Source organism: Rhinopithecus bieti, unplaced genomic scaffold (assembly GCF_001698545.2).
Source record: "Rhinopithecus bieti isolate Rb0 unplaced genomic scaffold, ASM169854v2 scaffold_5341, whole genome shotgun sequence".
NCBI classification, from domain to species: Eukaryota; Metazoa; Chordata; class Mammalia; order Primates; family Cercopithecidae; genus Rhinopithecus; species Rhinopithecus bieti.
Genome location: NW_016804835.1, coordinates 560,105 through 582,390, shown reverse-complemented (window position 1 = coordinate 582,390; position 22,286 = coordinate 560,105). Strand labels below are relative to the sequence as shown.

The following is a 22,286-nucleotide window of genomic DNA, read 5'->3' as shown; positions in this document are numbered from 1 at the left end:
GTGGATGGAGGTATTGGAGGGAAGACAATGAGTTCAATTTTGGACATTGTGAATTTGAGGTGCCTATGAAATATGTGCATGGTGACATATAGTTGTAGACAGTTTGAAGCTTGGAAGAAAGCTTTGACCAGGAAATAAAAATTTGGGTGACATCAGTATATGATAGGATGAAATCATAGAGAAAGAGTGTGTAGAGTCAGTGAAGAAGACTTCAAGACCAAACCTTAACACACATCAGTATATAAAGAACAAGTAAAGAGAACAGAGTCTGCAAAGAATGTTAAGATGGAATAGGCAGGAGGAAGGAGCAAAACAGGTGAGTGAGGTGTCCTGGAAACCAAGGGAAGACTGAAATCCATCCACTGGGTTTAGAAACGTGGAAACCATTCATGACCCTAGTAAGAATAGCTTCTGTGTAGAGGAGGGGCAGGGAAAACGTAAACTGGCCCAAGATAGATTGTAGCACACTGAGAAGTCAACAGGCAATTATGGTGGAAAGTTTCGTTATGGAGGAGAGGATTTAAAGAGGGTAGAAGCTCGAAGGAAATGGAGCTGAGGGGCTTTTATTATAATACTGTCTAAGCTACTGGAAATCCGTGATGTTTAAAGGCTGACAGGAAGAATTCATTAGTGATAAAGAGGTTGACCATAAGCTAAAATAGCGAGAGTTATAACTCCTCTTAAAATTATTTGCCCAGTCTGTCCTGTTATCTTTCAGTATTCTAAATAAGTTAATTCCAGACTAATTTTGGACTTCACTGAGATCTTGTTACACAAGATTGCAAATTCCTGTAAAGTATGATTCAAACTATTCTACTTATTTGTTCTGGGTAGCATTTAGTGTCTTAAATAGAGAAAATTTCAACAAATACTATTTTTATTACTGTCATTTGTTTCTTTGCTTATTCTTTCAGCAAATATATGTAATTTTTAATTTTTTGTGGGTACATGGTAGGTATATATATTTATGGGGTACACAAGATGTTTTGATACAGGCTTGCAATGCGTTATAATCACATCCTGGAGAATGAGGTGAGCAAATATTTATTTAATGTCCATTGTATGCCAGACATTTTTCTAGGTGTCAAGGATATTAAGGTTACCAGGCCATACACACTACCAGGCCATACATACCACTTGTTCTTGAGGAGTTTATCATCTAGGGAGTCAGTTAATGAAATAATTATGGATTGAAAATGGTACTTAAAATGGCATGGTGATAGACAATAATCCTGAGTGGCTACTGTATATACTAATCTTTTCCTATGAACTTTTCTTTCCGTTGTTGGAGGGAGAATAATTACAAGCTGTTAAAGAGTTAAATGACTTAAGATGGAAAGAAAAAGGTAGTGAGTAACAGAGACTACTTTTGGCATAGTGAGTTTACTGCTCTGTTTACCATTTCTAAAGTTCATGGGACTCTGATGCCTATAATGGGCTGTGTGTTTTGCAGGTTTTGTTGGCTGATCATTCCTTAGCCTCTGAGAGGCTAACAGACTCTCCACTTTTTCTCTTTTCCCTTTCAGTAATTTGCCATCTACCATGCATGAATGGTGGCCAGTGCAGTTCAAGGGACAAATGTCAGTGCCCTCCAAATTTCACAGGAAAACTTTGTCAGATCCCAGTCCATGGTGCCAGCGTGCCTAAACTTTATCAGCATTCCCAGCAGCCAGGCAAGGCATTAGGGACGCATGTCATCCATTCTACGCATACCTTGCCTCTGACCGTGACTAGCCAGCAAGGAGTCAAAGGTAAGCTTTTTTCTTTCTGCCCATTTGCCAGACCTCTTTTAACCTGCCAAACCCACATAGAAGTCAAGGATCTGCAGATGGCCAGGCCTGGTATTGAAACAGAAAGGAGTACATGATTTGTGGCCTGAGAAATGGCATTAGAGACAGAATGTGGGCCCAGGTATGTAGCTACAGTTCTTTCTAGGCCATAGAGAATTGGTATCTAGGAAAAAAGAAAATAAAAAGGAGCCCATTTTTCTCTAGTGACTGTTACCACCAAGAGCTAATAAATGTGCATGGCACTGTTCTGACAAGGCCTGGGAAATAGGAAGATGAACAAGACAGTGTTCTGGCCCTTACAGCATTAATAAGCTAGTGGATTGCACAGTACCTACTGGTGAACTTCGTAATTAAAGAATGCTTGGTTTTAGTTGTAAACAATCATTTAACCTCACTGGACTTCAATTTGTTCATTTGTAGAGGAAAGTAAACTAGGTCACTTGGAGCTCAAAAATTCTATGACAAATTCGTCCTTTTAAACCTGGCATTTTTATAAATGCACACTTTTGAAAAGGGGGTCATAGAAGTTTACTGGCTCTAATTCTTTAAAACATGAATCCTTGCATCAGGAGATGAGATTTTCGTTTGAAAGCTATAGAACGTAGCTTGTTATAGATAAAAAATAATGCATTTTGGTATTTTGTGTGTGTGTATGTTACAAGAAGCACAAAAATAACAGGTACTGTATTGTTTAAGGGTAAGAGAATTGTGCCTTGTAAAATTGGGTTTCTTTTAATAGAAAATGTAAATCCTAAAATTTTTATAATAGAAATTGTATGAGAAATTCAGAACTAATCAAATGCTTGATCTTTCTGATGAACATTTGATAAAATTTATCTGCTTAGAACAAGCAGGATATATTTCACAGCTTTATGACTTTGGAAAAGAATATTTTAGTCTCATGAACGTGTTACTGTTAAAAGTTTTAATTTCTCTCTATAATTGCAAATTTTAAAAAATATAAGTTCAGTCTTAATTTTTATTTTGCATGTGCCCTTAAGAATTTTGATGGCTATGCAGCAAAGTGCTGCACATTATATAAATATGTGTGCATGTGTGTTTATAAAATTTACTTTCATGTTTTAAAACTTTTGGTTTGCCTGTTAGTTATTCTGGACTAACAAATTTTCCTCCCAATCTGTTTTAGTGAAATTTCCTCCTAACATAGTCAATATCCATGTGAAACATCCGCCTGAGGCCTCCGTCCAGATACATCAGGTTTCAAGAATCGATGGCCCAACAGGCCAGAAGACAAAAGAAGCTCAACCAGGCCAATCCCAAGTCTCTTACCAAGGCCTTCCTGTCCAGAAGACCCAGACCATACATTCCACATACTCCCACCAGCAGGTCATTCCTCACGTCTACCCCGTGGCTGCTAAGACACAGCTTGGCCGGTGCTTCCAGGAAACCATTGGGTCACAGGTAAGCATCATCACCAAGCCTGCTTTAGTAATGTGTTACAGATATGGTATCATTTTAACAAGAAAGCCAGACTTGATAAAAATGCTGTTTTTAAAAAAGGCTTTAACAAACTATGACTCGTGGCCATATTTTTGTAAATAAAGTTTTATTGCCACACTCATAGCCACACTCATTCATTTACATATTGTCTATGCCCATTTTCATGCTATGACTGCAGAATTAAATAGTTCCAGTGAGAACACATGGTCTGCAGAACCTAAAATATTTACTGTGTGTCTTTTTACAGAAAAAAGTTGCCAGTCCCTGATGTACAGAATACATTTATTTATTTCTTTATTGATTGATTGATTGATTGATTGATTGAGTTGGAGTCTCACTCTGTTGCACAGGTTGGAGTGCAGTGGCACAATCTTGGCTCACTGCAACCTCCACCTCCCAGCTTCAAGTGATTCTCCTGCCTCAGCCTCTCAAGTAGCTGGGATTACAGGCACATGCCACCACTCTCGGCTAATGTTTTTATTTTTAGTGGAAACGGGGTTTCATGGTGTTGGCCAGGCTGGTCTCGAACTCCTGACCTCAAGTGGTCTGTCTACCTCGTCCTCCCACAGTGCTGGGATTACAGGCATGAGCTACCGTGCCTGGCTTCCAAAAATGTTTCTGGAAGTCCATGATTACCTGTTTCTGTTTTTTCAGTTAGGATGATCTGTGTATAAAACATGTGTCAGGCGTGAGATATGGTACAGAATATATATTCTGCAAAGATGCTTGAAAATATTTTTGCCTTTTGCAATAGTTTTGTTCATGAGTTTTGAATTCATTGTGCAATGATAATTCATGTCATCTTTGACAGGAAGTAATATTTCATGTTATCTTTTATTTTCTTATAAAAATTCAGGCCAGGTGCGGTGGCTCATGCCTGTAATCCTAGCATTTTGGGAGGCCGAGGCGGGTGGATCACCTGAGGTCAGGAGTTTGAGACCAGCCTGGCCAACATGATGAAACCCCATCTATACTAAAAATGCAAAAATTAGCCAGGCATGGTGACGGGCACCTGTAATCCCAGCTACTTGGGAGGCTGAGGCAGGAGAATCGCTTGAGCGTGGGAGGTGGAGGTTGTAGTGAGTTGAGATCACACCACTGCACTCCAGCCTGGGTGACAAGAGCAAGACTCAGTCTCAAAAGAAGGAAAAAAAAAAATCATAAATTGCAAGGTATAGTGCAGGAGTTGCTTGAAGTGTAACTTTAGGCCCATATTTATATCATAAAGTGAGAGAAAGGCAAAATTTTCTTTAAAACTCATCATTGAATGTGCATGGTGAAGATAACCTAAAAGTGTTGGTTCCTGCACTCCATTATGTGATAATGATGGAGGCTTCGTTCTGTGGTTTCCCTCCTGTCTTTTGGTTATGGTTTAAACCCCTCATGAGAAGACTAGATGAGATACATTTATTATTATTCCTCTGCTATGTCTTGAATATTAAAAATATATCGTGTGTATATATGCATGTGAAATACTTGGGGGTAATAGAACTAATTGTCACTGCTTTAGACACCTGGGAAACACTTTTAGGTACTAAATCAATGGTAGGATTGTCACCTTTCTTCTAGGAGAAGGAGGGAAGATTGTAGACCTGAATGGAAGGCAGCATGTGGGAGTGGAAAGAGCATCCTTGTGGAGTTGTGAGACCTTGATTAGAGCTGTGAGCCCAGCACTCGGTAGGAGGGAAGCAGCTTCCTTATCTGCAAAGTAGAGATAAGACGTGGGGCTCATGAGACTTTAATCAAGGTAATTGTGAGCCCTGCTTTGCAAATATTATAGAACTATGTAAATATTAGCTTAGAGAATATTTATCAAGATAGAGTCAAACTTAAGCAACCATCTACTATGACTGTTTTTATATCATGTGCTTTCAGTAAGATACGGACAGCATCGATCCCACAAACACAGCCCTCATTGGCCTGTGGACACCTGAAATGCGACTACAGGGGACCTAACGTGGCTTTTCATTCCCCAGTTTTGGAAATGCTTTTGGGAGAAGGAACACCATCAATTTAAATGTAGCTTAAAAGTAAAGACAATGTTTATGCTGAGGGTAGGTTTTGACAAAGATAGTGGGGCTGAAGATAAACTTTATACACTTCACAGCTTTGCACTGAACTGCTCTTGGAGAGGGAGGACAAATTTGGTGCCATTTGCATTGTTTAGTCATTCCAGCTTAGGTTGGTCAGGGAGAAAGGAAAAAGCAGATCTTTTAAAAATTGTGTGCCCAGTACCTTACTCCCTGTTTCCAAGTTGGAACACAGATGAAAGAAAGCAAGAAAATGAGGCATAACAAACTTGTTATTCTTGTACAATATTAGGTGATTGCTAACAAGAAAAGATGAAAAGATATTATTGACTTGTAAGCCTAGAGTATACAATTGAAATGAATTGGCTAATTGATGGAATTACCCAAATAATTAAAACTCAGCGGAATACTTTTGTCTTATCTGCATACATCTCTGACTTTTGGTCTAAAAGATCCAGACAGTGATCTCAATTCTTAATTCATTTTGCATGCGTACTCACTCATACACAGCTTCAAAATAAGACCTATTTTTTGGAAAGCATTCTCAGTATATATGTATTGGTCTTCCTGTTCATGAGGAATGTTGCTGGATGCCAAAGGCTGCCCAATTAATTTGTGCAATTAGGGTGAACCAGGCATTTAAAAAATACATTACTGACAAATAATCAATAGTGTTTAGGTGTATCCTACAATCCTACAAAGGAGTTTGAAAACATTTGTGCTTTCTTGCTGTGATTGGTTTGCAAATGTAGCTATAATCAGGAGTTATAGGTAGATTTTAAATGGCTGAAAATCAAAAACAAAAACAAAACCGTGGATAAATGCTCACTATTGTTTGCTCAGTGGAGTTCTCTTATTAGTTGCAAATGTCAACCATTGAGACTTTTAATGCAACAGTTACCAATAAACATCTATGTGTATATATTGCTATGAGAGGTCATATACAAAATAAATTTGACAGAGATAGCCCTTGTTTCTGTGGCACATTCTAATAATTAGGTAGTAAACATGGGATTGAAAACTCAAGATGAACTGTGATCAATGTGTTTAAATTCAGGAAAGCTTTGTAGAGTAGAATTTCAGAACTGTTTGGATGGTAGAGGAAAATGGATGATTGATGAGGAAACCAAGCTCACAGAGCAGAAAGGGAGAGTAATTAAACAGAGGAAAGAGAACCGTACAAGAAATGGGCAAGGAAGAGTTGTCAGAAGAGATCAGAGAAGTAAAATAGCTTGGGATTCTTGGCAGGCTCTTGCGCAGATATTAAGCCTCTTAAATCTGAGGCATAGTGCAGTATAAATGACTTGCTGGCAAGGTCAGCGTGTCAGGAAGCCCCTTTGACCAAATGGTCAACTCAGCATCATTAATAGTGGGGCAGTCTGACCTATGTGCCTCCTGCTGTGAGACAGTATAGAGTTTGCAGAATTACCCATGAAGTGTTCTTGCCAAATATATCTAACCTGAATCTAATCAAACCCTTAGACTTAACCACAAGTTTATGGGGAATATCAAGGGTAAAGAAACAAGTTAAAAACATCACACTCAGACAGAAAAAGCAATCAGACATTTACAATGTAGGGCATTATTGCCTGGTTTCTTAAAAAAAAAAAAACAACAGTGTAAAAGAAAGTGAGATGATGTTTGTAGAAAGAGACTACAGAGACACAAAAAATAAGTATAATATATTCACCTTAATTAAATCTTGATTAAAAAAAAAAACAAAAGCCAGATCTAAGAGATTTTGGGAATAGTTGGGGAAATTTGAACGTGAGCTCTGTCTTAGTCCATTTTGTGTTGCTATAACAGAATGCCACAGACTGGGTAATCTATAAAGAAAAGACATTTATTTCTCACTGTTTTAGAGGCTGTGAAGTTCAATATCAAAGTGCCAGCATGTGACCAGGGCCTCCTTACTAAGTCATCCCATAGCAGAAGGACAAGAGAACACGAGAGAGCAAAGCAGGGCTGAACTTGCTTTTGTAACAAGCCCACTCTGGTGATAACTAACCTACTCCCAAGATAATGCCATTAATGCATTCATGAGGGAAGACCCTCTTATTAGGTCCCGTACTCCTAACACTGTCGCTTTCAGGGGATTAAGTTTCTAACACATGAACTGTGGGGAACACATTCAGACCATGGGAAATGTCATTAGATGATATTTTGGCATTATTAGTTTTCTTATGTGTGATAATAGTATTGCAGTTATGTAGGAAAATGTCTTTATTCTTTTTCGTTTGTTTTGAGACAGAGTCTCACTCTGTGGCCCAAACTGGAATGCAGTGGTGTGATCTCAGCTCACTGCAACCTCCGCCTCCCTGATTCAAGGGATTCTCCTGCCTCAGCCTCCTGAGTAGCTGAAGTTACAGGCGTGCACCACCACACCCAGCTAATTTTTGTATTTTTAGTAGAGATGGGGTTTCACTGTGTTGCCCAGGCTGATCTTGAACTCCTGACCTCAGGTGATCCACCCGCCTCGGCCTCCCAAAGTGCTAGAATTACAGGCATGAGCCACTGCACCCAGCAGGAAAATGTCCTTATTCTTAATAGATGAATGCTGAAAGTTTTAGGGGTGAAATTCCATGATGTTCATACTTTACAGGCACACTTTGTTTTATTGCACCTCACTTCAGCTCTTTGTGTCTTTTACAAATTGAATGAAGCTTATGGCAACCCTGCTTATTGGCAAGGAAGTTTTTCTGAGAGCAGGTTCTCACTTTGTGTCTCTGGCACATGTTGGTAATTTTTGCAATATTTCAAGACCTTTTCATTGTTGTATCTGTTACACAGATGTGTGATAAATGATTTTTGTTACTATTGTAATTGTTTCGGGGCATCACAAAGCACACCCATATAAGATGGCAAACTTAATTGATAAATGTGTATTCTCTGACTGCTCTACCAACTGGCCATTCCCCCATCTCTCTCCCTCTCTTCAGGCATCCCTATTGGCTGAAACATAACAATATTGAAATTAGGCTCATTAATAATACTACAATGGCCTTTAAGTGTTCAAGTGGAAGAGTCACACATCTCTCACTTTATTTATTTATTTATCTATTTATTTTTTGAGACAGAATCTTGCTCTGTCGCCCAGGCTGGAGTGCAGTGGCACAATCTCAGCTCACTGCAAGCTCTGCCTCCCGGGTTCATGCCATTCTCCTGCCTCAGCCTCCTGAGTAGCTAGCAAAACAGGTGCCTGCCACCACGCCTGGCTAATTTTTGTATTTTTAGTAGAGATGGAGTTTCACCATGTTAGCCAGGATGGTCTTGATCTCCTGACCTCGTGATACACCCTCCTCGGCCTCCCAAAGTGCTGGGACTACAGGCCTGAGCCACCGAGCCTGGCCACATCTCTGATTTTAAATCAGAGGCTAAAAATGATTAACCTTAGGGAGGAGGGCATGTTGAAAGCCAAAATAAGCCAAAAGCTAGGCCTTTGCCTCAGTTAGCCAAGTTGTGAATTCAAAGGAAAAGTTCTTGAAGGAAATTAAAAGTGCTACTCCAGAGAGTACATGAATGATAAGAAAGTAAAACCACCTTGTTGCTAATACGGAGAATGTTTGAGAGAGTTCTAGAACCACCAACATTCCCTTCAGCCGAAGCTTAATCCAGAGCAAGGTCCTAACTCTCTTCAATTCTCTGAAGACTTGGAGAGGTGAGGAAGTTGCAGAAGAAGAATCTGAAACTAGTAATGGTTGGTTCATGAGGTTTAAAGAAAGAAGCTATCTGCATACCGCAAAAGTACAAGGTGAAGCAGCAAGTGCTGATGCAGAAGCTGCAGCAAGTTGTCCAGAAGGTCATTGATAAAGGTGGCTATACTACGCAGCCTTATACTGGAAGAAGATGCCATCTAGGACTTTCATAGCTAGAGAGAAAGTCATTGCTTGGCTTCAGAGGACAGGCTGGCTCTCTCGTTAGGGGCTAATGCAGCTGGTGACTTTAAGTTGCAGCCAATGCTCATAGGCTATTCTGAAAATTCTAGGGCCCTTAAGAACTGTGCTGTATAAAGGGAACAGCAAAGCCTGGATGACAGCACATGCGTTTGCAGCATGGTTTACTAAAGATTTTAAGACCACTGTTGAGACCTGCTGCTTGGAAAAAAAGATTCCTTTCAAAACATTACTGCTCATTGACAGTGTACCTGGCCACTCAAGAGCTCTGATAGAGATGTACAAAAAGATGAGTGTTGTTTTCATGCCTGCAATCACAACACCCATTCTGTAGCCCATAGATCAAGGAGTCATTTTGACTTTTAAGTCTTATTATTTAAGAAATATATTTTTTAAGGCTATCACTGCCATAGATCATGATTCCTCTGGTGGATCTGGGCAAAAGAAATAAAAAGGTTTCTGGAAAGTGTTTGCCATTCTAGATGCCATTAGGAACATTCATGATACATATGAGGAGGTCAAAATATCAGCAATAAAGATATTTAATTAAATTAGATACTGCAAAAAGTCAAAGTCAACCCTTATAAATGACTTTGAGGGATACAGGATTTCAGTGGAGGAAGTCACTACAGATGTGGTGGAAATAGCAAGAGAACTCAAGTTAGAAGTGGATCCCGAAGATATGACCAAACTGCTGCAATCTCATGTTCAGACTTGAATGGATGAGGAACTGTTGCTTACGAATGAGCAAAAAAAGTGGTTTTGTGAGATGAAATCGACTCCTGGTGTAGATGCTGTGAACATTGTGAAATGACAACAATGGATTTAGAATATGCTATAAATTTAATTGATAAAGCATTAGCGGGGTTTAAGAGGACTGACTCATTTTGAAAGTTCTAGCATGGGTCAAATGCTATCAAACAGTATCACTTGCTACAGAGAAATATTTAGTAAAAGGAAGAGTCAGGCAAAGCTGCAGACTTCATTGTTGTCTGTTTTAAGAAATTGCCACAGCCACCGCAACCCTCAGGAACCCCCATCCTGATTGGTTGACAGTCATCAACATCAAGGCAAGACCCTCCACCGGCAAGAAGGTTATGACTCGCAGAAGGCTCAGATGGTTATTAGCATTTTTAAAGCAATAAAGTGTTTTAAAATTAAGGTATGTACTTTAAGACATAGCGCAATTGCAAACTTAATAGATGACAGTATAGTGAAAACATGACTTTTATTTACACTGGGAAACCAACAAATTCATGTGACTGAGTTTATTGTGATAGTCACTTCATTGCAGTGGTCAGGAACTGAACCCGCAACATATCTGAGGTATTGCCTGTAATTTCAGATGTATTTTACACACAAGTAGCACAAACTTGATTCTTGAGCGGTTCATTTGCAGATAGGTGTTCATTGTGTTATCCTTTGAATATCTCAGTGTATTTGAAAATTTTTTAGAAAGAAGGGGGAAAATGTTAAAATTTCCTAGACTTAGAATAGTATATTTTAAAGCTGAATTTAAAAGCTTTCGCTGTCATACATTTAGAGACTTTTTAGAAACAAACTTAAAGTTTTTAACTGTTTAACAGAGGTGTTGGGTAGGTATGAGGTGACCTGAGGCCAAGGAAGAGAAATTGACCTTGTGAAATGACCAAGGGCCAATCTAAGAAGTCAAGTTGAAAATAAAGGAGATGACTATAGGGGATTTTGTGAAGAATCAAGCATCAGGATTGCGTTTACAGGCTGTTGTAAAGACAAAGATCATGAAGAAAGGGACTATTCTGAATTTTCTTGCTTCACAAATCAGCTAAATAAATCCTCACTAGAATTACCTGACCCTTAGCAGGGAGGATTGTGAGGAGATGAGCAATAATATCTTTGTTACAAGCAGCCTCATCCTTGATTAATATTAGGAAGGGTGTACTCTTAATTATCAGTCAGGAAGTCCAGGCTGTTTTAGAGATGGAATGATAGAGAATTAATGGAGAAAATTCAGTGATCAGTGAATAGATTTGCTGATGATAGTTAAATTTATGACCACAGAGGACATTTCTTTGGATTGCATTATAATGAGAAAAGAGCAGGAATAATGGAGTTAAAGGTTTCTATAGTGTTTTCTCACCTTGACGGAGAATGCCAACCTATAGGGAAAAAAAAACATTTCTATTGTTTTGTTTTGTAAAAGTTACGTTTAATATTTCAGAGTTCTAAAATATGTTTAACAATCAAATAAATCATTGATTTTTATGTGGATCAGGCTGTCTATACAGTCAGTCTCTATAGGCATCACTAAATCTCCTATATTCAAAGAACAGAAATTAGTCTAATAGAACTATATATAGGGTGACAGACAGGAATGGTTTTCTTGAATATAAATCAAGTATGAAGCAGTTGGCAGGTCCTAATTTTGGCAGAGTTAGTTTTCTTTGCTACCTGGAGTAAATTGTGGTAGTCTACATATATTTGGAAACATTTGCAAGAGTTTGCTCACTGACTGTTGGAATTATAACTCCAGTGGTTACAATTACCAGCCACTTCAGGGTAATCTCATGTTTTCACAGGCTTAAAACCCAAACATTTCCATGGTAGTTATCATCTCTGAGGAGAGGCCAAGTTTCAGAAAATACCCCTCCAATCTGTCTTTGCATCATAGGAACATTAAATATATTTATCTTTTTTACATAAAATCAATTGTATAAGATTGTATAAGGGTATCCTTTGTTTTTAAATTGGTTCTCTTAACAGTGACCTAAATTCAAAGCTTATTTTGCATCTGACTTTTTGATTGCTTCAAACATGTTTTATTGATTGCCCAATTGCTGGACACAAACACTTAGTGACCTAGTTATGCCAGATGGTATGAAAAGGCCTTGTATGGGAAGCATTTAGAATTGCAATGTAGAGTTCGGGGTCCAGCTTCCATGCTGAACCTGCCCATTGCCTGGCTGCACAAGCCTGTGCTCTTTGTTGAACCCAGGAACCTGCTGCGTAACCAGACAGAGGCATTATAGGGGGAGACAGAAAATTCAGGTGCTTCAAGATTTCCTATTTCAAAATGCTGAAAGAGCAGAAAATTTCACGTGTAAATACCTGAGTTAATTGATTTATACAGAATATGTTTTAAGTACAGCACTCTAACACAGGTAAAGATGATCAGATAACACATGAACCCACTTTTATAGTTTGCAACTATAAAACTCTTGAAAAAGATTTTAAAACGCCATAAAAAACAGAACTTTAAGATTAAGGTCTTTAATACATATTCTACGAAGAAATAAACTTTTATGTTGGGATTAGGGAAGAAAGGGAGAAGGACTGGTAGCTTGAATGTAGGAATCCTGATATCATTGGAAAAAACTTCTTTATTTATTTCCTTTAATTTATAGTCATATAAATAATAAAGGTAGCGGCAAATTGGGTTAAAGTGACAAAGAACTGTTGTGGGAGTTTATTAGAGATGCCAGAAGTTGTTCCAGCATGCTTCTCTTTGGACAGGAAAAATGGAAAAGGAATGGGCCATTGGAGAAAAGATTATTTAATTGAAGATAGGTCTCTTTTGGCAGATGCGCTTCAGTACATCCTAAGCTCTAAGCTTAGCACTGGAACACACACATACACACACACACGCCCCGATTCTAAAGGGCCAAATGGATATACTTAGCTTTTGTTTTAAAAAACTTTAGAAAAAAAAAATAAAGTTAATGAGAGAAATTTTACAGGAAATATGAGCTCATTGAGGTGGAAAGTATCCTAATGCATGGCTAGAAAGTTACTTTTTTTTTTTTTTTTAAAGAGTTTCAATACTTTTGTCAGCAGGACTTTGAATAAAGAAAATATTTCTTGGTTTCCACTGGACAAAAGCCGATAAGAAGCTGGGGAAATAGATGTGATGCCTGCCAACTCCACATGGGAGAAAAAAGATGGGTAGATGTTGGGTAGATGCAGATGAGATAGGCACTTTGGAAATCTTTTCTCAGAGGTGAGAAATGGTGTTCATTTAGGGGAGCTGAGACATTGAGTTCTGCTCAGAAACCCGCTCTTGAATTTCCACAGTATCTCTTCTGTCCTGACAACCCGAATATTACTGGGATGAAGCCTAAATCTATGATTTAAAAAAACAAAAACAAAAACCTAGTTTGATCCTGGCAGAGTAATGCCAGAATTATTGTAACACTTTTCACACTGGTTATTCTCTAAACTGAGTCCATAAACTATGTAAATATATTAGAAGTCTAAAGAAAAAAAAATGGTTATAAAGCATCTTATTTATGCAGTCTCCCTTGTGTGGAAGGGGAGCTGAGTGAGCCAGGCTGGGTCAGCAGAGGGCAGAGGTGAATTGTGGCTCTTTCTTCTACCCCATTGCCTGAGGCCACACGCCCTTATGGATAGGGCCCTCCCAGGTGATCTTGGACCAGTGCAGTGGCCTGCCTACTTTTGGAGGAGCTGCTGGGCAGTGGCTGGGGAAGGTGAGGCTGAGGCTACTAGACATCTGTCTTTTTGCTGAGCAGAGAGCTCAGTTGGAGTGTGTGCTGATTGCATTTACTGAAGTTTGGCTTTCTTGAGGTGGAATAAGTCATTAACACCAGGCACTTCCTATGCCATCTGGGCTTTTCTTCAGTGTCCCACTCAAGTACTCCTTTGGCATAATCTAAGAAATATTTAATTGAGTGTTAGTGAATCTGGTTGTCTCTTGTGCCTCTAAAATGGCTGCTCTCTGTAGCCATCCGTGCCAAAACTTACCTGCGTCAACAGCTGAAGGTATCACCGAAGGTGTCCTGCACACCTCAGTGATAGGTGCTGGAATTCTTAAATGTTTGCTGGTCTTGTTCCAGCAACCTCTGCCAGATTGACTTTCATGCAGGGGCCCTCTAGCCTGGAGTCAAGAAAGATCAGTAAAGACAGGGGTAAGATCCAAAGAGGAAAAACACCGCATGTGAGAGAGAACATGTCTGCATGTCATTGGGCTCCTGCCAGTGGAGAGGAGAACTGCTCGTTTTACTTGGATTGAGAATGTAGGGCTGGGACATTAGGATAATCAAAATATAGATTCTTAGAACTTCAGAGAATGGGTTGTGACCCAGACGTTACCCTTCGTGCGGCCCAGTATCCAGTCTTTACCCAGGCAGATGTCTCTGGGAACCAAAGAAGCTGTCAGCTTTAAGTGTCCAGCTGCCCTGACCTGTTTAAGAAAAGCAAGCCTGTGTTTCTTCATTGGCTCTCCCTAAGCCCCTCCTCTCAGACTTTTTCTTTTCATTTTATTGGCAATGAAAATGCCTGACCTGTTTAAGAGAAGCAAATCTGTGTTTCTTCATTGGTTCTCCCTAAGCCCCTCCTCTCAAAGACTTTTTTTTTTTTTTTTTTTTTCCATTTTATGGGCAATAAAAATGCCTTTATCATGACATGGAATATCAAATTACCATATTTTATACCTCTAGGGCTCACTAAAATAATATACCTATTAATAATTAGACTCCTGTTTCTACATAGGATTAAGCATTGAAAATAATAATTATGGAGCAGCTCAGAGTAGAAGCATGCTGAGCTACTTCTGATATTGGCAAAGTGGTAAGATTTTATGATCACTGTGTTTGAAGATGACAGTTCTGAGCATGTTGAAAATAGTTTTAAGAGATGATGGCTTGAATTGATGGTTGATTTTGGCTCTATACATTATAAGAGATGGTTTTAGGATTTATGGCTGGTATTTCTAGGCTCTGATGGTCTGATGTGGCTCTGTGCTATCCCTCAGAATTGAGATTTGCTAAAATGAAGAGGAATCAACTGGTTTACTAAAAAAATCAGTCCGCTAAAATCTGCCCCATAAAGTTGTAGCAAGAAAAACAACAAATTTTTTTTCCCCGTATATTGAAGAGGACAAAACTCTTTCCTGAACCTTCTCTAAGACAATGATAGTATTGTTTTTTCCTTTCTCATCCTTCCAATTTTTTCTCCTCTTCTGTCTTCTTTTTTAAATAAAATAATTCATATATAGAATTGAATGTTCTATTTCAACAACGTCACTTTATGAGACTGTGCATTTACTCTAGTGACACTGCCATTGTGCAAACAGCTTGGACACATCTGAACAAGACTTGTGACCATTGAGTATTTAAAGTATGTCTCTAGCCTTGAAGAAAATTCTAAAATTCAAAATATTTTGAATATTTGTAAATATTTTAAACAAAGAGAGCAATGCCTCCAAGATGACCACTTTGCAGAAGACTGGTGTAGAATGTGCAAGCTCTAACGGAGTTGTTAAAGAATATGGTTTTAATATTCTGTGACTTCGAGGTAAGCTTCTTTTTTTTTCTTTTCCTTTTTCTTTTTTTAAGAGATAAAGTCTCACTTTGTTGCCCAAGCTGGAGTGCAGTGGCAGGATCATAGCATGCTGCAACTTCAAACTCTCGGGCTTAAGTGATCCTCCTGCCTCAGCCTCCCAAGTAGCTAAGAGTACAGGTGTGTGCCACCACACCTGGCCATGGGGCAAGCCTATTTGTAAGACAATACATTTTTATAAAACGAATAGCTGATTTGACCTTCAAAACAATCAGGTGAGACAGAAAAAGCAGATAATTATATCTCCCATTTATTTATGTGAAATTTGAGGCTCATAGATTGGGACTAGCTTGTGTTGGTATTTCCAAGAGGATAGCTTTCTTTCCATTTTAGCAAACTCATCATATCTTGGACCCTCAGTTTCTTCATTTTTCAAATAACTGGATCGGCTAAGGAGACTATCAAGGTGTCTTTGAGCCCTCCAATGCTCTGTGATGATTTCTACATCTTTGCTCTTTTCTGCAATCTTAGACACCACTGGTGCTGACATATGCACAGGCCATATGGACAGATCAATGTCAAATAGAGTGAATGAATAACTATACTGGTCTCTCAAATCCTACTGACTTGAGAGACTCCTCTCTAGTATCAGTTTCTCCGAAAAGCTTTTCAGTACTTCTTCAACCCACACTTCTCTCTGTTCCTTAAATCTTTATTGCATTTAGAATCTAACCAGACAGTTTTGAATTTAAATATTTTAAAGTTGTTGCTTTTGTACCTCGTTTCTCTTTCTCACAGCGTGCACTTTTTATAAGGCCAGGATCACTTATGAATTGATCTCAGAACTAGGCACAGATGAATTGTGGGTAAATATATTAGGTTAGTCTAGGTTGTGCTTCAGTAACACATTAGCGTAACAAAGTTTACATTTTGTGCGCGTTAGACATCTTATAGGTGAGCAGAGGACTCTGCTCTGTATATTTCAGGGACTTGGGTTGATGGTGGTTCCATCATGTTACTGCCATGTTATCCAGAATATATGGCTTCCTTAATTCCTACAACAGAGAACAAGAGGTTCTGCGAAGGACCACACTCATTATCTTTCCCATTGTCCCCTGTTCAGAATGAGTCCCATGGCCATACCTGTTAGTGCTATGGATGGAATTATGCCTCCCATCCCCAAATTCATATGTTGAAGCCCCACACCCCAGTGTGACTGTATTTGGAGACAGAGCCTAAAAGGAGATAACTAAGGTTAAGTGAGATCACAAGGGCAGGGCCCTGATGTGATAGGACCGGTGAGCTTGACCTCTCTGTTGCTTTCCCCACACACTTGCACAAAGAAGAGTCCATGTGAGCACACAGCCAGATGGCGGCCACCCACGAGCTAGGAGGAGGGGCCTCACCAAAAATCCACCATGTTGGTACCATAATCTTGGGTTTCCAGCCTCCAGAACTGTGAGGAAATAAAAAAAAAAAATCTATTGTTTAAACCACCCAGTCTACGGTATTTTGTTATGGCAATCCAACAGATAGTTTTGGAGCTGGCAAATGTGGGGAAACAAGTGGCTCTTTGGGGAACAATGGATGTTTCTGCCAGAAGAGTCAGGGCAGTGGGCAAGACAGACATGGTTCCCTGCACCCGGGGATCTAAATGAACCTGTTAGTGTTATTTGTGGCTTTCAGTTTTTCTACATGACTTGCAACCAAACCACAGGTAATTATTAGTTTTGAGTTCTGTGTACTTGGAAGAGACACAGAAAAAATGGAAAGCTTAACCAAATGAGGCATGCATTATAATTTCATGTAGTGCTATGAGGCCTAAAATGTTTCTGGTTCCTTTCATTATCTCTATATAGACTTGAAGCTTAATACAGAAGATTTATCTCAATATGGTTGTAGAAGTAAGTGTTGGAGGCCAGGCGTGGTGGCTCATGCCTGTAATCCCAGCACTTTGGGAGGCCAAGGCAGTCAGGAGATCGAGACCATCCTGGCTAACATGGTGAAACCCCGTCTCTGCTAAAAATACAAAAAATTAGCCGGGCATGGTGGTGAGCGCCTGTAGTCCCAGGTACTCAGGAGGCTGAGGCAGGAGAATGGCGTGAACCCAGGAGGTGGAGCTTGCAGCGAACTGAGATCCGGCCACTGCACTCCAGCCTGGGCGACAGAGCGAGACTCCATCTCAAAAAAAAAAAGAAAGAAAGAAAGAAAGAAGATTGGAGGAGATAGGCATTTATGTTCATGATTTTGAGAGGTGTTCAGGTTGCTGTGTCGTAATCATGCCTGTATGCATGTCTTTATTCCCTCTCTCAACATGAGTCTTTCTTTTTAGACACATTCCTGGTAATCAAACTTAAAATAAATCTGATCTACTCCCCATCTAGTACTAGGGTTTATGATGTGATTTGTGTTGTTTTGCCCCAAGGAAAGGGTAACAGGAATTATGGTGTCAGAATAGAATCATGACAATACTGTACTTAAATTTTCTTTTTGTAACTGAAGAGCAAAACACACATATCACAGCCTGGAAGAAGACGTGACTGTTGAAATGTTCAAATCATTGTAGAGGTGGATAAAATAGGCAGCTCAGATTTTATCTTTTCTTTAGAAAAGATGTCAAGTAGAATCATAAGTTTCATGCTGAAGAGGTTTTCTTTTTTTCCTTCATATGTTACTTTAAAACCATTTTTGCCTTAGTGTAACTTTAAAAATACCATTTCATAAACTGAAGTAGTTGTCTGGAATTTCTTGAAGCCCATGGTTTGGCTTCAGCAGGTTTTAAACAAATACACTGTCAGAAATCGATGTGGATACATTTCCAGCAGTTAATGCTCTAGTCACAGTAGATACTTTGTAAAATCAATAGCCTGAAATATCAGAGGATTATAGTTGTATCACGTCCCCCAAATGCCTAACGTTGTTTTAATTACTCTAATAAAAGAAAGCTGAGTGGACTTAAAAAAAAAAGAAAGAAAAAATCTTTGCCTATAAAGAATGTTCTGCTCAAGCCAAAGCAAATTTTTTTTACAAGTTCTCTTAGAAAATCTGGAAGTATTTATGCATTTTCCTCTTCTTATGAGACAATGCCTGTTACCCAGCCAGTTCTGCATCGTACACTGCTCTTTGTGACAACGACCCTCAGAACAAGTTGATCAAATATGTTGCTCTAGTTGCATTAGCGATAGGGGTTAGAGATTTAGAACTTTTTACTTTTCGATGCATAGAAATAAGCATATTTAATGATCTAGTGCTGGGATACTAAAGAGTGTTCATGAGGCTTTCTAGTTTAATTTGGAGCCATAGTTGATTCAGGGGCTAGAAGAACACCATTTTGCTCAGAACATTGTCAAGAGTCACTTTTCCAGAGTGGAGATGTGTTTATATCATAGTGAAAAGACAGTTTAACAGGAGCAAAGAAGAGGAAAGACCAAGTTTTGGTTACTCCAACCTGTTACATACAGTCAGTACTTTTCCTGTAGGGCACTTGATTCTGATTCTTATGAAAAGAAGTTCAAGATTTCAAAAAAAATAAATAAATAAAATAAAGGATTAACATTCCTTACCCAGATTCATAGTATTGATGGTGTAGCTTTCGTTTACTAGAATACCCCAAGGCTTTGTGCCAGAATGTTAGAGTAATGTGCTTCTGAATGTGGATGGAGGTGAGGATGGCACCTGCATGGGTGGAATAATTTATGGGACATACCTGTGCAGTGTGGGTTGATGGATTATAATGTGACTTTATAATGGTCACAGCCCAGTACACCCAAGGTCTACATTTCCATGACCATCTGGAATCATTTCTGAGATCTTGCCTATTGATAATTATATCATTCATTATAGCTACCCAATATAATCTAGAATCGAGCCATTTAAGAGCCGTAACGGTTCTCAGGAAGGTTAGAGCTGCCCTTTGTGTGTACAGGTTAGTAGGAAAGGGCTGGCGTGAGGTAGGGTAAGGAAAAGGCAGCCCGTTATTATGGTTATCCTTGATTAGGTTGACCCAGGTCAGGGTATGAGGATACAACCAGGCAGGCTGTGGCAGCATGGAATCTAATGTATCAACCTGGCAGGCAGGGGGCACCTGAGGAACACTGACTTTCATAGGATTGCCCTGCCACAGGCAACCTTGCCACCATAGCTCCTTGGCTGCCCTCAGCCCTGCCCTGGAGCTTTCATAAAGTCATAGAACTTGGGCACTTAAATGAGTATTAGCAAATAGTCTGTCCTTACAATTTTATGGGTGATGCAGCTAACATCCAGAGAGGTAAATCAGTTTGCAGTTGAGTTTGTGGGAGGTGGGAAGTAAGACTGAAGCTTTTTAGTGTCTAGTCCAGTCTTTCTACTTTTGTTTTTTGTTTTGTTTTTTTTTTTGAAGCAGAGTCTTGCTCTGTCTCCCAGGCTGGAGTGCAGTGGCACGATCTTGGCTAACTGCAAGCTCCACCTCCCAGGTTCAAGCAATTCTCCTGCCTTAGCCTCCCAAGTAGCTGGGACTACAGGTGCCCACCACCAAGCTTGGCTATTTTTTGTGTGTTTTTAGTAGAGACTGGGTTTAACCACATTGGCCAGGCTGGTTTCAAACTCTTGACCTCAAGTGACCCATCTGCCTTGGCCTCCCAAAGTGCTGGGATTACAGGTGTGAGCCACCGTGCCCAGCCAGTCTTTCTACTATTGCACGCTGGCTCTTAGGCCATTTCCTCTAGGGATGGAGGATTTACAAGAAACCATTGCTATCTCAACCTGAAAGGACAGCTATATTCTCTGGGACCTGACTTACTTAGAGAGTCGCATGCTATGTGGTGTTTTGTGATTGGGCCATGGATCCTTGAGGGGAAGGAGCACAGTGAGCTCCACTGTGTTGCTTCATGGTCTTGGTTCTCTGGCACCAAAACATGGTACCATGACAAGCAGGATCGTGATGTCCCCAAAGCGAAATCACCTGCCGCTTGAACGTCAATATTTACAAGTTGAATTATTGGAATTCAGTGATACCATGTTGTACTTCTTGAGCAGAATTAAAATGAAATCCATTTAATGACATGCCCTCCACAGCATTAATTCACTGAGTATTTCTTTACTAGCCAGAGCGCTTTTGAGAAAACCTGAATATTTTTAGTAAGATCTTAAGAATATCTTTTTCTTTTATTTCTATATCTAACTTACATGTTTATTTTGTACATCTCTTGTCTGTAGGTTGAATCTGGGACATTGTATATTGAATAACTACTAGATGAATTGCTCTTTTGTTAAATAAGCCCAAGTTTTTAAAGGAGGAGCCTGGGGGAAGAGATCTAATACTGATTGAGAGCCCAGTGGGGCTTGGCCATATGGCTGTCTCACATAGAGTCTGTCTCACATGTGTTGTCTCCACTCAAGAGCTCCATGAAAAATGGATGTCTCGAGTTCCATTTTATAGAGGATGAAATAGGCAGAGAGATGTTGAGAGTTTTGCCTCTAGTCATGGAGGTGGTAATTGGTAAAGTGAGGATGTGAATGTTTTCTATTTTCAAAACTGCCCTCTTGCCATTTACCCAGTTATGGGTCATCCTTACACTGCTTTTCACTGAGTTCAAGGGGAATGTGGCTGTGCAGAGAAGTCCGCTTCCTGTTCATAATGTGCTAATGGTGCAAGGCAAGTAGATATCTGGGAGTTTGCTTTGTGTTCAGAAATCTTTTTACTGTGGCTGGACAGCATTTGTTGAGGTAAGAGATTATTCATACTGAACTTAACTCCTTTCTGCTGTTTGTTTGAGAAGAAGTACAGTCAGTGGGCCTCTAATCATCTAATTTCAAATTTTTCTCCTCTCATTATTCCTGATCATGTTTATCTGCAATATAGTTTCTTCCTTTTCCTCCCTGTGAATGATATACTTTATCTTGGTAATTCTTTTTTACATTTCAGGGGAAGTACTAGATATAGAACACTTTACCTTTATGAAAACACTTCTTTCTCTCTCCTTTTCCTCCTCTTCGTCCTCATCAGTCTTTCTGTACTTACCATTGTTTCAAAGATGCTAATTATTTAATTGGAAGCAATACAAACTTTTTTGCTTTGAGGAAAGAAACTATGATGCTTCTTTTCCCCTGTTTCCTGGTTGATTTTTACATCCAACTATACATCTAACCTCAAATTTGGAAAACCCTCCATGGTTTAGCTCCACATCTTCTCTGACTCTGCACACCCACTCTTTGTTCCTTCGTATTGACGTGCCTTCCCCTGTCTTTACCCTCCTCTGTTGCCACTGGCTCTTCTCCCAGCTGGTGGTTGGTCGTATGCTTAGCTAGAGCCGTTCCATCTCTTTGGAATCTCTCTCCCCAGTAGAGCCATTGAGTCACTTCCTTGTTGCAGTTCTTGCCTAAACACAGTCGTATTTACTCTTGCAAGAGTTACAACAAATCAGACTTCTGTTTTATTTCATGTTTTCCCTCAGTACAATCTCTACGAGTATTTTTTGAAACCTGTATCACTTCATCATTTCGAGTTTTATTTGCCCCTTTGGCTCTGAAAGATTTCTTTATTCAAACTTAAAATATATTTTTTTCTCTAATTTATTTTTCTTTGTTTTATTCAAAGGTAAGTGTATTCACAAAATAATGTTTTAAATATAGAATAATATATAGTGAAAATTAAAACCCTTCTCCTAACAGCTACCCTTCAAGTAACCACTGTGAAATATATTATTCAAAACATTTTTATATATGCACCGTCTTTTCTTCAAATTTTTATTTTATTTTATGTTTTTAATTTTTTATTTTTTTATTATACTTTAAGTTCTAGGGTACATGTGCACAACGTGCAGGTTTGTTACATATGTATACTTATGCCATGTTGGTGTGCT

At 39.2% G+C, this 22,286-nt stretch overlaps 1 protein-coding gene across 11 annotated transcripts in view; it reads left to right on the top strand.

Annotated features, from left to right (window-relative positions):
* The window catches only part of LTBP1 (latent transforming growth factor beta binding protein 1), a 456,087-nt gene that overhangs the window by 238,565 nt on the left and 195,236 nt on the right, over positions 1 to 22,286 (top strand). For all 11 annotated transcript variants that reach the window (XM_017870629.1, XM_017870628.1, XM_017870625.1 and 8 more), the window contains 2 exons: positions 1,527 to 1,751; positions 2,938 to 3,212. In XM_017870629.1, coding sequence (XP_017726118.1) covers positions 1,527 to 1,751; positions 2,938 to 3,212 — 500 coding nt within the window. The remainder of the gene's footprint in view (positions 1 to 1,526; positions 1,752 to 2,937; positions 3,213 to 22,286) is intronic.